General features: G+C 46.6%; 1 protein-coding gene across 1 annotated transcript in view; it reads left to right on the top strand.

The window, feature by feature from the left end:
* LOC108793593 (C-C motif chemokine 19-like) overlaps positions 1 to 17,232 on the top strand; it is a 22,234-nt gene that overhangs the window by 165 nt on the left and 4,837 nt on the right. The window contains exons 2-3 of the mRNA XM_018564583.1: positions 589 to 715; positions 1,439 to 1,526. Coding sequence (XP_018420085.1) covers positions 589 to 715; positions 1,439 to 1,526 — 215 coding nt within the window. The remainder of the gene's footprint in view (positions 1 to 588; positions 716 to 1,438; positions 1,527 to 17,232) is intronic.

The raw sequence follows: 17,232 nt of genomic DNA, 5'->3' as shown, positions 1-17,232 counted from the left end.
CGGTAACAGTTAAAGCAAAAAAAACAAAAAACGAATTGCAGCAACCTAAACCAGCCAATCAGAATTGGCCCTGCAGCTCTGTAGGATGACCAGGCTAACACAAATGAATTTGTGATTGGTTGGTATTTGTTGTTGCATACAGCCGGTCTATTCTCCAGTAATGACAATTGAGATTATTATGGGATGTTTTAGCCTTTGTGTGTTTTACATGTATTACTGCTTCTTATGTTACTGTTTATATTGGTAATATTGTTATCAGTCGGTAGATTCTTTTAGAGGCTCCTCCAGATCTATTTCATTGCAGTAAGACTTCGTTATATTGCATGTGATTATAAATAAATGGCACCCCAGTTTGTGCCAATGCCACCGCTGAGGGTTTAAAAGAATACATAGGACATGTACCATAGTGCTGTACAGAGAACACTGAGCCCGTCACATCAGTCTCTGTACAGAGGAGCTTACACTCTAATGTCCCCCCCCCACAGTCACATCAGTCTCTGTACAGGGGAGCTTACACTCTAATTATGTTTTACCATGCTGGGTAGTTTCAGCACCCGGTGTATTCACACCCTCCTTTCTCCCCCTCAGTGTCGGCCGCCAGCAGGAACCCCTCGGATTGTTGTTTGTCAACAAATCAGAAAAAGTTCCCGTACAGACTCATCAGCTCCTACCGCCAACAGGACTCCTCCTCCGGCTGCAACATTGATGCTGTTGTGTAAGTGACTGACATTTGTTGGAGACGGTTCATTGCCCTCAACTGCTTCTGCCGGCTCCGTAAAAGTCTTAGCTCAGTTATTTCTTTCCAATGAATTTTTTGTATTGACTTGGAGCCCGCCTCTGAACTTGCTGGATAATGTGGTCAGTTCCCCACCACAGGCTCGCTGCTTCGCATGTCACAGCCCTCTCCTCTTCTGGGAAGTGTCTTATTACTGTCTGTGCTGGTCCAGCTCTTCCATCCTTCCCCTCCAACACTACACTAACACTTATTACAATACTCTGTGTACACCCTCCAAGTCTATGATGCATTCTGCTACTACGTACGAAGAATACATATGGCCAGTTTCTAATGTTTAAAGATATCTAGACGTATATATATATATATAGCCTGGTAGCTGACCCTGGTTACAGATGCCCGGCCGCTGCCTTCCAAGACAAGACAGAACCTAATGCATTATTTCTCTATGTAACATGCTGACCTTTTCAGCAACACCAAGGAACGTCACCTGTCTAGATGGCTGCAAGTGGAAGGTTTTCGGGTCCACTGGACGGACCGGGTCAGCTATACTGCATCCAATGCAGATCGGCCATATTGGTCCTTTTGTTTCAGCTAGTAGAATCCAGAACAATGTAAATGGTCGCAGAGGAGCAAACCGAATGTTAAACTTCGTTCATGTAACTTGTGACGTCTTCTCATGATAACTGTCTGCTCTCCTTTTAGGTTTACAACACACAAGAACAGACACATCTGTGCCCCCCCAAATTCAGGCTGGGCGAAGAAGTATATGGACTGCCTGCGCAAACAAATGGTGAGCAACACTGATTAATACACGTTATTATTATGCAATTATATAGCTCTGACCTATACCGGAGTGCTGTACAGAGGACACTGAGCCAGTCACATCAGTCTCTGTACAGAGGAGCTTACACTCTAATGCCCCCCCACAGCCACATCAGTCCCTGTACAGAGGAGCTTACACTCTAATGCCCCCCCACAGCCACATCAGTCCCTGTACAGAGGAGCTTACACTCTAATGCCCCCCCACAGCCACATCAGTCCCTGTACAGAGGAGCTTACACTCTAATGCCCCCCCACAGCCACATCAGTCCCTGTACAGAGGAGCTTACACTCTAATGCCCCCCCACAGCCACATCAGTCCCTGTACAGAGGAGCTTACACTCTAATGCCCCCCCACAGCCACATCAGTCCCTGTACAGAGGAGCTTACACTCTAATGCCCCCCCACAGCCACATCAGTCCCTGTACAGAGGAGCTTACACTCTAATGCCCCCCCACAGCCACATCAGTCCCTGTACAGAGGAGCTTACACTCTAATGCCCCCCCACAGCCACATCAGTCCCTGTACAGAGGAGCTTACACTCTAATGCCCCCCCACAGCCACATCAGTCCCTGTACAGAGGAGCTTACACTCTAATGCCCCCCCACAGCCACATCAGTCCCTGTACAGAGGAGCTTACACTCTAATGCCCCCCCACAGCCACATCAGTCCCTGTACAGAGGAGCTTACACTCTAATGCCCCCCCACAGCCACATCAGTCCCTGTACAGAGGAGCTTACACTCTAATGCCCCCCCACAGCCACATCAGTCCCTGTACAGAGGAGCTTACACTCTAATGCCCCCCCACAGCCACATCAGTCCCTGTACAGAGGAGCTTACACTCTAATGCCCCCCCACAGCCACATCAGTCCCTGTACAGAGGAGCTTACACTCTAATGCCCCCCCACAGCCACATCAGTCCCTGTACAGAGGAGCTTACACTCTAATGCCCCCCCACAGCCACATCAGTCCCTGTACAGAGGAGCTTACACTCTAATGCCCCCCCACAGCCACATCAGTCCCTGTACAGAGGAGCTTACACTCTAATGCCCCCCCACAGCCACATCAGTCCCTGTACAGAGGAGCTTACACTCTAATGCCCCCCCACAGCCACATCAGTCCCTGTACAGAGGAGCTTACACTCTAATGCCCCCCCACAGCCACATCAGTCCCTGTACAGAGGAGCTTACACTCTAATGCCCCCCCACAGCCACATCAGTCCCTGTACAGAGGAGCTTACACTCTAATGCCCCCCCACAGCCACATCAGTCCCTGTACAGAGGAGCTTACACTCTAATGCCCCCCCACAGCCACATCAGTCCCTGTACAGAGGAGCTTACACTCTAATGCCCCCCCACAGCCACATCAGTCCCTGTACAGAGGAGCTTACACTCTAATGCCCCCCCACAGCCACATCAGTCCCTGTACAGAGGAGCTTACACTCTAATGCCCCCCCACAGCCACATCAGTCCCTGTACAGAGGAGCTTACACTCTAATGCCCCCCCACAGCCACATCAGTCCCTGTACAGAGGAGCTTACACTCTAATGCCCCCCCACAGCCACATCAGTCCCTGTACAGAGGAGCTTACACTCTAATGCCCCCCCACAGCCACATCAGTCCCTGTACAGAGGAGCTTACACTCTAATGCCCCCCCACAGCCACATCAGTCCCTGTACAGAGGAGCTTACACTCTAATGCCCCCCCACAGCCACATCAGTCCCTGTACAGAGGAGCTTACACTCTAATGCCCCCCCACAGCCACATCAGTCCCTGTACAGAGGAGCTTACACTCTAATGCCCCCCCACAGCCACATCAGTCCCTGTACAGAGGAGCTTACACTCTAATGCCCCCCCACAGCCACATCAGTCCCTGTACAGAGGAGCTTACACTCTAATGCCCGCCCCACAGTCACACACTAGTATTATACATGTATTTAGCTCTGACATATAAATCTTATTTTGTCTCCTTTTTTTTTTTTAATTCTAGAAAAAATGTTGAATCTGCAGAAGCCGACCCGGGAGGAGAGGTTCCCTTCTCTGTGTCCGGGGGCTGCCGCCTTGAGGCGGATAATTCTGATCTGTCCTTCTGTGTACATTTCTATCACTGATAAGTATCTGTCTCTGTGCCGGTTACATTGTATCGGGTTTCCTTCTTACAAAATGTTTCACATACATCGCAGGCCATTCAATCCATTCATAAAGTGGACCTGTCTATAGCTCAGACGAGGCGTCCATGGCGTAGACCTGGCCTGTATCTATAAGAATACAGCTGATAAGCTCACTGAACACCATTAAGTCATCTCTTCAGACAGGATGTACATTGCCGTGACCGGCCATGGCTGCTTTCTGTGCACGGATATCGGGCGCACTTTAATGGAGAACTATGGGGTCAGTGTTTTTCCCCATAGTTCTCCTTGGGGTAACGGGAGGACACAAACTAGCGTCCTACCGTCACCCTAAGCTCAGTATATAGGGAGCTACAGCTCGCGGTATACTGAGACGCCGCAGCCGGAGCGGATCCCGACGTAGATGACGGGATCCGCCCAGCTGCGTGAGTGACAGCTGGCTCTGCCTATCTAGAGACAGAGCCAGCTGTACCCGCCCCCTCCCCCGTCCGTTCCGCCAGTCAGCGCTGGCAGATCGGAGCGGGGGGAATCTAGCCCCTCCTCTGTCACAGCAGAGAGCCGTGACAGGATCGAGAGATGAGCGAACGCCGGTATGTGTTCTCTCACCTCGCGATCTACTGAGCCGACCTGTGACAGTCTCATTGTCACAGGTCGGCTAGAACTATGAGGTGAGTGAAAAGCACCCCCCCTCCCCCCTCATAGTTCTCCTTTAAGGCCCCGCTGTGCAAATTCACTTTCTTTTGTATCGTTTCTCTTTTTATTGCATGCTAAGGTCGACATTTTCTTACCGCTGTGTGTAGGATTGACCGCCATGGGGGAAACCACTTTTTTGGGAAGTATAAACATTTGATGAATTTGAACTTTTGTTTTTTCTCTCAAATGAAAGTAGAACTTTTTTATTAACCCCGCATTGGCACTACATGTCCATTAGGGCTCCATTCATACCAGTGAGTTGTTGGCGCTTTTTTTTTTTGCGTTGTGTTACAAGCTAATTTTTAAAAAAATTGAAAAGTTTGTATTTTGACCCTTAATGTGACCTGTAGAGAAAAAAAATAAAACATATGGGCAGTAAAATTCGGAACAAAAGCATGTCAGCGCACGTCTGTGCATTGTGGTGTGAATGGGCCCTACACAATGGAGGACCCTTTTACATTTAGGTTTTTGCATAGCAATCCTAAAAACCTAATCTGAGACACTGAGTCACTTTACTTTTATTTTTTTTATCTTAAAGGGCCAGTTCACCCAAAACATACTTTTAGTTATAAGTAGGTGCTGGTGTCACCCGATGGCTTCATACATCCCAAGGAGATACTGGCAGTTCTCAGCTTTGTTCCTTCGTGGTATGAAGGCTCCTTCCTGCTGCTGGGTTCCACATACTCTAGACCAGGGCTAGGCAACCTCTGTTCTGCAAATCCCATCATGTCTCTGCCTCTGGGAGCCATGCTTGTGGCAGTCACAGTCCTGCAATGACTCATGGGACTCCACAGAAGGTGTTCCTTCATGGTATGAAGGCTCCTTCCTGCTGCTGGGTTCCACATACTCTAGACCAGGGCTAGGCAACCTCTGTTCTGCAAATCCCATCATGTCTCTGCCTCTGGGAGCCATGCTTGTGGCAGTCACAGTCCTGCAATGACTCACGGGACTCCACAAAAGCTGGAGGGGCGAAGTTGCCTACCCCTGCCCTAGGATAAATGGAAGATCTACCAGGAAGAGGGGGGACATGCAGAGATAATCCAACCTACATTGGCTTTAAGCAATAACTAGGTGTATTGGCTTTGGGTGGAGTGGCCCTTTAAGACGTAGCATGCATACTCTTGTCTGTGACAAAAGACGACCATTTTGAATAAAGATTTCTAATTATATCTCAGATTTATATTTTACTTTTAGTTAATAATAAATATCTGGTTTATTATCGTTCAGTACTATGAGATGAATAAATGTAATCATTTTATATATGTTTTATATTGATAGTTGTTTTTAAGCTTATAAAGGTCCCGTCACCAAGCAGAACACCTGTGTTGAAAGGCTCGATGGAAGCAGACAACTCCTGACTATGTCACATACTAATACCACGGGGGGAGGCTCGGTGAACTAGTTTGTGCCACCTGAGCAGCTTCCAGCATAGCCATAGGGGGGTTTTGCCTCCTGGAATATCTCATTCAAAAGGGGACCCTATTGTCATTTTTAAAGAAATGTTATTGATTGTGTACGTGACGGGTACACTTACATGTGGACACCATGGTAACTTTGGTTTGTGAAATGACGTGGAATGTATTAGTTAATTTTTTATGTTTTTTTTTGTATTTTGTAAAGTTCAGACCTCATAAGGCCGGTGTGAGCTCTGATCTTGATAAGGGCTTGTTTATGCCACCGACTGTGTGTACCTGTAGCAGTGGGTTCTCACTATCTGTGTTCCCAGCTCTGCCCACCTGCCCAGGGCCCTTATTACAGAGTATCAGGGGTGCATCGCAAGGGATCCTTATGGGGATATCTCATTCTTCAAGCTACCCCAGACATATAAAACTTAGCGGGTGTCTAGACCGGCCAGATTCCAACCACACGTTAAGTGACCGTTTCCCATAGACTGACCCTTCACATACACTCAGTGCTTTGTACAGTGCTGAAAAAAATTACTGTTCGGGCCCATGCAGTAGCTAGTAGCTAGTTATCTACTATTAACATGTAACTTGTTGAACCCATACTACTAGTAGTAGTGTCAAGTTCAACTAGACCTGTCCTTTGTTTAGTAGTTAGAAACATTGAACTAGACTTGTCCCTTCATAGCCTATACACTACTAGTAGTAGTTAGAAACATTGAACTAGACTTGTCCCTTCATAGCCTATACACTACTAGTAGTAGTTAGAAACATTGAACTAGACTTGTCCCTTCATAGCCTATACACTACTAGTAGTAGTTAGAAACATTGAACTAGACTTGTCCCTTCATAGCCTATACACTACTAGTAGTAGTTAGAAACATTGAACTAGACTTGTCCCTTCATAGCCTATACACTACTAGTAGTAGTTAGAAACATTGAATTTGATTTTTGCCTTGTTTAGCCTGTACACTACTAGTAGTAATTTGTAACTGTGAACTGGACTTGTCCTGTGTTTAGGTAGTACACTATTAGTAGTAGGGATACAGGGTGGGAACCCCTCATAATGGGACAGCGGGTGTACAGACCCAGGAACTCAGCACAGGGATGGTGAGAACCTCTCATCATGGCCACAAGAGGTGTACAGACCTAGAATCTGAACCCAGCACTGGGATGGCAGGAACCAGTCATCATGGGCACAAGAGGTGTACATAGCCAGGAACTCGGCATAGTGTTGGTGAGAACCCCTCATCATGGGCATAGGAGGTGTACAGACCTGCAGTAGGGTTCTAGAAGCTGTTGGGTTTAACTCTCTCATATTCACTATGACTGAGCTCAGGTGAGGACTGGGTTTGTCTCCTCCAAACAAGGAAGTGCCATAGGCACGTCCACCCAGTCATCTGCTTCCTGTAAGTCCCTGGCCTACAGTTGATTTGGTGGCATAGAAGGAGCCTTCTTCCAGGTTTGGAGGAGCTCAGGTATGGACTGGGTTTGGTCCCCAACCTGAGCTCATTCCAAACATTCACCAAACACTGAAATATGAAAATGATATTGGAGCATCTCACAAGCTCTAGGCAGCTCATCCATGTGTGTCCAAGGTTATTACATATAGAGTATGTCTGTCATACTGATGATTTCTGGTGTATTGTCGGGTATTTTGTAATGTTTTGTATCATTTTTAATAAAAAGGGATTTTTTTCTACAAGTCTCTGTGTTCGGTCTCATTCCTCTTCTGCTTCCAAAGACTCATCTGTCAGAAAAATGTGATGTGTAGGTCTGCATGTCCCTCACCCACACCTCACAAAGAACTCCACCAAACGTCATTTACATTGGCAATGACCAATAAGATATCCCTTGAGGTGTGTGCGGTCACTCAACAAACACAGACATGGGGATGAAATTTAAGCTGGAGATGTGTGAGGCCACGCCTCCCTCCTTCTCCTCAGCAAATCACAGTATTGACTGTAGTGGGTGGGCACAAATAGAACATACCTCCTACTGATTCTCAGTGTTTCTTAAAGAGACCCTGCCACCAAATTTAAAAAAAATTGCAAATAAAAGCACAGAAAATGTATTTTAAATGCTTATTTGCAGAGTTTTTCTCTCCATTAATTGTTTTTTCTTTGCAATGTGCCTTTGAAAATGCTAGAAAAATGGACTACTCCAGAGAGGGCCAATTTTGCCCCCTCCCTCTCCCTCCTTACACATCATAGCCCTCTTCTTTTCTGGGAGTGTCTAACTATTGTTATAACTACTCTGCTGGCACAGCTCCTACACCCCTCCTCTTATATTTAGCTGCTAGGGGAGGACCAAATGGGAAAAATAAAGAGTGTCACAGAGTCTGCTGGGGCGGCTGACCTCACATTCACCATGGCGGCACCCAGCAGAAGTCTCAGGGCTTTTGGATGTCTACACAAGGGAGGCTTTTAAAGTAAATGTCATGAATAAAATACATTCAATGCTCATATAATCTTATGGGAAGTTTGTAATTGAAATAAATTGTCTTTGAAGCTACCCATATATTTAATTCTCTAGATTGGCAAAATTAGAGGTGCATGGCATTCAACTATTTGAAGGGAATGTATCGTGACAGAATAATGGAAACAGCCTTTGTTGGCCTCTCCCTTTGAGAATTCTCATTCCCTCATGCTGATGATTTGGCTTCATTCATCGGAATAGGTACAGAGAAGGAATTCTGACACCCATTTGCAACAAACTTGTATGGATTTGTGACTCACAAGTACTGACACAGCCAGGCTACTAGTATTTTCAATAGGAGGCCAGAAATGGAGAGATTAAAAAAAACCCAATAAAAACAAATATTCTATTGGAAAAGAAAAATCAGCTTTGTTTGCGCGTTTAAAAAGATTTCCCTTGCAGTACCTCACATACCGGCGTTCGCTCACCTCCCGATCCTGTCACGGCTCTCTGTCGTGACAGGGGAGGGGCTACATTCCCCCCTCCGATCCGCCAGCGCTGACTGGTGGGTACAGCTGGCTCTGCCTCTAGATAGGCAGAGCCAGCTGTCAGTCACACAGCTGGGCGGATCCCGGCACAATTGTCGGGATCCGCTTCAGCTGCGGCGTCTCAGTATACCGCAATTTTCATCTTTCTCCTTTCTTGCGCCAACGCATATTATGTACCGCTTTTTAAAGGACAAAAAGGGCTTTAATTTGATGTGACCTATGTATTTATAAGTTCTCATTTAGCGCATGATGGAAGCTTAAACCCCTAAGGACCCATAATGGAATTATTCCGTCATGGGTCCTTATGGCGCGGACAACCATGTCGGAATCATTCTGGTATTGGCCCTTAAGGGGTTAAGCCTAGATCATCCCGGACCTCAGTCTGTGACTGGGCAGTAAAATAAAAGAAGCAGCACAATAATGAGCTCATCTATCTGTCACTCTGCTCTCTCCTCTTATCCGCATTCTCCTTGTCTGCACGTGAACTGATAGGCTGATGTTTCTCACACTCCAGCCCTGCTGTACAAAGACCGCAAGAGACTGATACCAGGTCACACAAAAAATACTTGTAATGATATATTAATGATCACAGAGTTTTATTCATTTGCCTGGAATTCAGCTTTAAGAAAGTTCCAAAGGAAGAAAAACAATCACAATGAATGTCTGGGAGAGGGGACATTGCTGACCCCAGGATGGCAGTAATTCCCAACATGAAAGATTTTCCTTTCTATGTTATTCAGCAATAAATTCCACAGTTGTCACTTCTCATGTGTCCAGTCCGGGTGCTGTAGCGTCATCTCCCGACCATAATGTCTCAATTATAACTCTGATGCAATATTAATGGTTGGCTCTCATATTCTGTCAGCTACTAATGATTGGGGGCACTGCCAGGAAATAAGGTGTTGCTTACAGAACAGAATATTGTAATAACACATTACGTTGCAGTTGTTTGTTATGTAGAACAGTAATTGTGTCTTTTTCCTTTTTCATACATCCCGACACTTTTGTAGCTGGAATTGAATCTCTGCCAAACAACGTTTAGTACATTACTGTCATTAAAATGAGTCCGTCATCCACACTGCGCATTACTGTGTTTTATTGCTGTGGAGCTTTGTCATACAAATGGTCCAGGCACAGTGTGAAGCATGGAGGGCCCCAGACTAAAGGAAGGGGGCCCAGGCAATGTTGACGGCTACCAGGGCCTCCCGTCCGGACCCCCCCCCCCTCAAGTCGGGGTGTGTTCCTGGTATGGTGAGGGTATAAATGCTGGAGTATGTTCCTGGTATGGTGAGGTATAAATGCTGGAGTATGTTCCTGGTATGGTGGGGGTATAAATGCTGGGGTATGCTCCTGGTGTGGTGGGGGTATACATGCTGGGGTATGTTCCTGGTATGGTGGTGCATAAAGTTGGGGTATGTTCCTGGTATGGTGAGGTATAAATGCTGGGGTATGCTCCTGGTATGGTTGTGGGTATAAATGCAGGAGTATGTTCCTGGTATGGTAGGGGTATAAATGTTGGGGTATATTCCTGGTATGGTGGGGTATAAATATTGGGGTATGCTCCTGGTGTGGTGAGGCTATAAATGCTGGAGTATGTTCCTGGTATGGTAGGGGTATAAATGCTGGAGTATGTTCCTGGTATGGTAGGGGTATAAATGTTGGGGTATATTCCTGGTATGGTGGGGTATAAATATTGGGGTATGCTCCTGGTGTGGTGAGGCTATAAATGCTGGAGTATGTTCCTGGTATGGTAGGGGTATAAATGTTGGGGTATATTCCTGGTATGGTGGGGTATAAATATTGGGGTATGCTCCTGGTGTGGTGAGGCTATAAATGCTGGAGTATGTTCCTGGTATGGTAGGGGTATAAATGTTGGGGTATATTCCTGGTATGGTGGGGTATAAATATTGGGGTATGCTCCTGGTGTGGTGAGGCTATAAATGCTGGAGTATGTTCCTGGTATGGTAGGGGTATAAATGTTGGGGTATATTCCTGGTATGGTGGGGTATAAATATTGGGGTATGCTCCTGGTGTGGTGAGGCTATAAATGCTGGAGTATGTTCCTGGTATGGTAGGGGTATAAATGTTGGGGTATATTCCTGGTATGGTGGGGTATAAATATTGGGGTATGCTCCTGGTGTGGTGAGGCTATAAATGCTGGAGTATGTTCCTGGTATGGTAGGGGTATAAATGTTGGGGTATATTCCTGGTATGGTGGGGTATAAATATTGGGGTATGCTCCTGGTGTGGTGAGGCTATAAATGCTGGAGTATGTTCCTGGTATGGTAGGGGTATAAATGTTGGGGTATATTCCTGGTATGGTGGGGTATAAATATTGGGGTATGCTCCTGGTGTGGTGAGGCTATAAATGCTGGAGTATGTTCCTGGTATGGTAGGGGTATAAATGTTGGGGTATATTCCTGGTATGGTGGGGTATAAATATTGGGGTATGCTCCTGGTGTGGTGAGGCTATAAATGCTGGAGTATGTTCCTGGTATGGTAGGGGTATAAATGTTGGGGTATATTCCTGGTATGGTGGGGTATAAATATTGGGGTATGCTCCTGGTGTGGTGAGGCTATAAATGCTGGAGTATGTTCCTGGTATGGTAGGGGTATAAATGTTGGGGTATATTCCTGGTATGGTGGGGTATAAATATTGGGGTATGCTCCTGGTGTGGTGAGGCTATAAATGCTGGAGTATGTTCCTGGTATGGTAGGGGTATAAATGTTGGGGTATATTCCTGGTATGGTGGGGTATAAATATTGGGGTATGCTCCTGGTGTGGTGAGGCTATAAATGCTGGAGTATGTTCCTGGTATGGTAGGGGTATAAATGTTGGGGTATATTCCTGGTATGGTGGGGTATAAATATTGGGGTATGCTCCTGGTGTGGTGAGGCTATAAATGCTGGAGTATGTTCCTGGTATGGTAGGGGTATAAATGTTGGGGTATATTCCTGGTATGGTGGGGTATAAATATTGGGGTATGCTCCTGGTGTGGTGAGGCTATAAATGCTGGAGTATGTTCCTGGTATGGTAGGGGTATAAATGTTGGGGTATATTCCTGGTATGGTGGGGTATAAATATTGGGGTATGCTCCTGGTGTGGTGAGGCTATAAATGCTGGAGTATGTTCCTGGTATGGTAGGGGTATAAATGTTGGGGTATATTCCTGGTATGGTGGGGTATAAATATTGGGGTATGCTCCTGGTGTGGTGAGGCTATAAATGCTGGAGTATGTTCCTGGTATGGTAGGGGTATAAATGTTGGGGTATATTCCTGGTATGGTGGGGTATAAATATTGGGGTATGCTCCTGGTGTGGTGAGGCTATAAATGCTGGAGTATGTTCCTGGTATGGTAGGGGTATAAATGTTGGGGTATATTCCTGGTATGGTGGGGTATAAATATTGGGGTATGCTCCTGGTGTGGTGAGGCTATAAATGCTGGAGTATGTTCCTGGTATGGTAGGGGTATAAATGTTGGGGTATATTCCTGGTATGGTGGGGTATAAATATTGGGGTATGCTCCTGGTGTGGTGAGGCTATAAATGCTGGAGTATGTTCCTGGTATGGTAGGGGTATAAATGTTGGGGTATATTCCTGGTATGGTGGGGTATAAATATTGGGGTATGCTCCTGGTGTGGTGAGGCTATAAATGCTGGAGTATGTTCCTGGTATGGTAGGGGTATAAATGTTGGGGTATATTCCTGGTATGGTGGGGTATAAATATTGGGGTATGCTCCTGGTGTGGTGAGGCTATAAATGCTGGAGTATGTTCCTGGTATGGTGGTGGTATAAATATTGGGGTATGTTCCTGGTATGTTGGGGTATAAATATTGGGGTATGTTCCTGGCACTAATTAGAATAGAAGAAGCAGCTTGGATAAGATAAAAAAAAAACATCCCTGTGTCGCATTGAGGAAGGGACCCTGCGTGGCCCCAAAACGTTGGCTGTAGGACCTGTGTGACGCATTTATAAGAAATAAGAGCACATTTGCACCTTGAAGGACTGAGCGCGAGTGACTTTCCTTCCAATCTTCTGTGGATCCACACACCGCCGTCCATGGTTGTCACTTTGAGCACCACTCTATTCACTTTGGCCGTAGCGCTGCATGGAGTGCAGCGGGTATCTGTATCTCTCTATGGAAGGCACATCAATGCTTAGCTAGCCGGTCGCTCTAATAAAAGGTTATATGCGCGCATTCTTTAGCGCACCTTATGGGAACAGAAGGTACATTATTTGGAAGTCAAATGACTGTAGGACTGCGCCGTATTTGCTGGAAAGGTTCAGGGACTGTGACCGCTACGCATGTGCGTCCATGATATCTGCGGCAGTGTGTCCCCTTCCTTACCCGCTTCCCTTTAATAAATCAGGTCCTTCATCTGTGCGGCCATAATACTGATGCAAGGGTTAATGGCATTCCTCCAGAAGTATCTGATGGATGGTTTCCTTCCTGTGCCGCACACACATAAGTCAGATCTGGATTCCGACCGAAAAGGTTATTTTTGACGGCCGCTGAGCACTTCCTGTTTGTCTAATTCTCGCTCAATTCTCGGTCTGCTGAATCCTCATTTCTCTCTTCATCTGACCTCAAGTGTCACGAGAGAACCCGCTGACCAGGCCCCCGGAAAACTCAGAATGAGGAACCACACTCTGCTGGAAGCCTCTTAAAGCTGAACTGCGACGGATGAGGAAAAATAATAACAGGCCATTGATCTTCTGGGATAAAGGACAACCAGCATCATTTAAACCACTTGCTATGAGCCCAGGTCATCCCGGACAAACCCCCAACCTGTGACTGGATAGTAAAGAAGACCCAGCGCAGCAATGACACTATCACGTACCTGATGGGAGACTGACCGCGTGAGGGGGCTTCCCTTGCACCTCGCGTCCTGAGGTATGTCCTCCTAAGAATACATTGCTGATGGGAGTCATGTGTGTTTTCCTTTCATGGACATTTTTTTTGTGTGTTTTCTGCATTTTCTACCTTTTCATCTCAGTGTTAATTTGTCCTCAATTAACCCCAAAAATTCTAGTATTGTTCTTTAGACACATCTGGCTGTGAATTGCTTCCAGCAAAGCTCGGCTCTCTAATCTTACAGAGCATTTTGCCACTGGGTTTGTATAACTCTGACCTCCGACCTCCCCTGCAGTCTTGTATCTGACCTCCGTCCTCCCCTGCAGTCTTCTATCTGACCTCCGTCCTCCCCTGCAGTCTTCTATCTGACCTCCGGCCTCCCCTTCAGTCTTGCACAGTTGTACTGGCTCCTCTTCCTCTGATATCACTGCACACTGGCAGCTTCCCACAATGTGTATTAGAAACTGCAGCAAGTCAGATAGAGGCCGCCTCATTTCCTGGCTGGAGGACGTCCACCATCATCTAGCACTGACTGTCTCGGTCTCGCCCTTCTCATTCATTGCACCTTAGCTCTTTCAGTCACGGAGGCTCAGCATCACATGAGGGTGTTACCACTGCATGCAAAAACAGCCTGCCTGGCAATGCCAACTTCTCCAGATTGACATCCACCTATCCAGGCATTTTGATATTATTGTTTTATTTGCTGGGGTGGGGGGGGGGTGAGCCTTTGCAGAGGACAAACTGGTGTCTGAGGCTGACTGGTGGCCAGATGGTGGGAGGGTTGGCAGGGGACAGCAGGCGTCAGTGTCTTCTGTGCGTCGTCACTCCAGCGGCGTCAGTGTCTCCTGTGCGTCGTAACTCCAGCAGCGTCAGTGTCTCCTGTGCGTCGTAACTCCAGCGGCGTCAGTGTCTCCTGTGCGTCGTAACTCCAGCAGCGTCAGTGTCTCCTGTGCGTCGTAACTCCAGCAGCGTCAGTGCTGCCTGTGTGTCGTCACTCCAGCGGCGTCAGTGCTGCCTGTGCGTCGTCACTCCAGCGGCGTCAGTGTCTCCTGTGCGTTGGAATGCACATTGCAGTTTCATATATTAAGTTGTAATAGTGTTGCAGCTGTAATTAGTGTTACAGTGGGCGGACTCAATGGGACAGCCAGTGGACAGGTGCAGTGTTGGTATGGTGGCAGGGGGCCCAAGGATAAAGCTGTGTAAGGGGCCCCAACATTTCTGATGGCTGTCCTGGTTAGTGGAAGAGGTAAAAGGACAGCTATGTTGAGATGGGATCGGCTTCCCTGCAGAGATGAGTTTTCAAGGATCGCTCAAAGGCGGACAGAGTAGGAGATAAGTGGACGGATTGAGGTCGGGAGATCCAGAGGATGGAAGACACTCTGGAGAGGTCCTGGAGGTGAGCATGGGAGGAGGTGACAAGAGAGCCGGGGAGCAGGAGGTCTTGAGAGGAGCGGAGAGGACGGTTTGGGTGATATTTTGAGATAAGATTGATGATGTAGGTTGGGGCGGAGTTGTAGATGGCTTTGAAGGTTATTGTTAGTATTTTGAATTGTATTTGTTAGGCAACTTGGGCAAGCCAGTGGAGGGATTGGCAGTGAGGTGGATGAGTCTGGCAGCAGCATTCATGATGGACTGAAGGGGGGAGGAGCGTTCTTAGTGGTAGGCCAACAAGGAGGAAGTTGCAGTAGTTGAGGTGAGAGATTACGAGGGAGTGAATTAGAAGCTTTGGGGTTTCGTTTGTGAAAAAGGGGCGAATTTTAGAATTCGGAGGTTGAGTCGGCAAGATTTGGATAGTGATTGGATGTGGGGATGAAAGGAGAGCTCAGAATCAAAGATTACACTGAGATGGCTTGACGGGTCACGGAGAGGAGAAAATATTATAAGCTCAGTTTTGGGCAGAAGAGGTGTGACATCCATGCTGATATGTCATCGAGTAGATGAGTGATGTGTGAGGAGATAGAAGGGATGAGCTGAGGGGTGGAGAGATAGATTTGGGTGCCATCAGCATAAAGATAGTATTGGAAGCCATAGGAGGTTATCAACTGACCGAGGGAGGAGGTGTAGATGGGGAATAGAAGGGACCCAAGGACAGGGCCTTGGGGGACACCAACAGAAAGAGGATGAGGAGGCGGTAGAGTTATAGGTGACATTCAAGTAGACTTGTGCGCCGTCCAAAAATGTGTTCCGTTTCGTTTAGTTCCGTTTCGGAATATCCGTTATTTCGTATCCGAAACTCAATTCGGATTTGTACGAAATACGAATTTTCGTTAGTTTTGGCACATTTTCGTAACTGTACGAACATTCGTTATGATGAAGTTAAAAAGCAAAAATACCTTTGTTAATATTGGAGTCGATGTGGTAGTTGTTTTTTTATCCGAAATACGAATTCCGTTAACGGATTCCGGATCTGAATTTCGTATTTCGGATAAAAAAAAAACTACCATCAACTCCAATATAAATGTACTTTGCTTTTTACCTTCAATATAACGAATGTTCGTAACGGAACGAAAATACGTCAACGGATTTCGTATTTCCTGCCTGTGTATTGTAATGCAACTCTCAGCAGCAGCGGATTTCGGATTAAAAAAAAAACTTGTCATGTTGTTCAAGCTCATTTACAGGGGTAATATTAGTTCCTGTTTCAAAGAAATTCGGATCCGAAATTCGTTAACGGAATTTCGTATTTCGGATATAAATTCGGAAACTGCCATTCGGATTTCGGATGCTTCCGAATTTACGAATTTCAGGAAAATTTGTACGAATTTCGATTCGTAACGAAACAAATCGCACATGTCTATACTCAAGGTGCGCTAGGATAGGTAGGAGGTGAATCCTGAGAGAACAGAGTCTTCGAGGCCAAAGGATTTGAGTTTATTGAAGAGGAGCAGGTGGCCAACTGTGCCAAAAGGTCTAAAAGTATGAGTAGAGAGTGGTGGCCATTGGGTTTAGCAGTTAGTAGACCATTTGTAAGTTTTTGAAGGGCAGTTTCTGTGAAGTGTTGTGAACGAAAGCCAGACTGAAAGGGGTCGAGGAGGTTGTTAGCACTAAGGTGGCAGCTCAGGCGGTTGTAGGCCAGGCGTTGAAGAAGTTTGGAGGTAAATGGGAGCAAGGAGATGGGTCTCAAATTGTTCAGACAGGTGGGCCCCAACGAGGGCTTTTTTAATATGGGGGTCACCAATGCTTGTTTTAGAGGTGTAGGGACAATGCTACTAGAAAGGGAGAGGTTGAAGATGTGAGTAAGAGATTGTAAAATAGAGCTAGAGGGTGACCGGAGTAGTTGTGAGGGGATGGGGTTAGGTTTGCCACCTTTATTTCAAGCGCAACCCAAACACATTAGCGATGCGCGGACATTTTGGGGTGCAGCCCCTGTCTGCCTGACATCATGTGTCCGGCTTTCTGCTGCCATGAAACCCAAACACAGCATTCAAAACCCGGACTGTCCGGGCGAATCCCGGACAGGCGGCAACCTTAGATGAGGTCCAAGGGGCAGGTGGTTAGGTGTGTGTTGGACAAGAAATTAGCAACTTCATCTGTGGTAGCAGGATCAAATGATGAGAATTTGTGTCATTTGGATGTTGTAATGATATATTTTTTTTCAGATTCCCACTAATAGATCTGATCAGATGGCAGTA

Source organism: Nanorana parkeri, unplaced genomic scaffold, assembly GCF_000935625.1.
Source record: "Nanorana parkeri isolate BGI_ZX_2015 unplaced genomic scaffold, ASM93562v1 scaffold763, whole genome shotgun sequence".
Classification (NCBI taxonomy): Eukaryota; Metazoa; Chordata; class Amphibia; order Anura; family Dicroglossidae; genus Nanorana; species Nanorana parkeri.
This window is presented reverse-complemented; position numbering and strand designations above follow the sequence as displayed.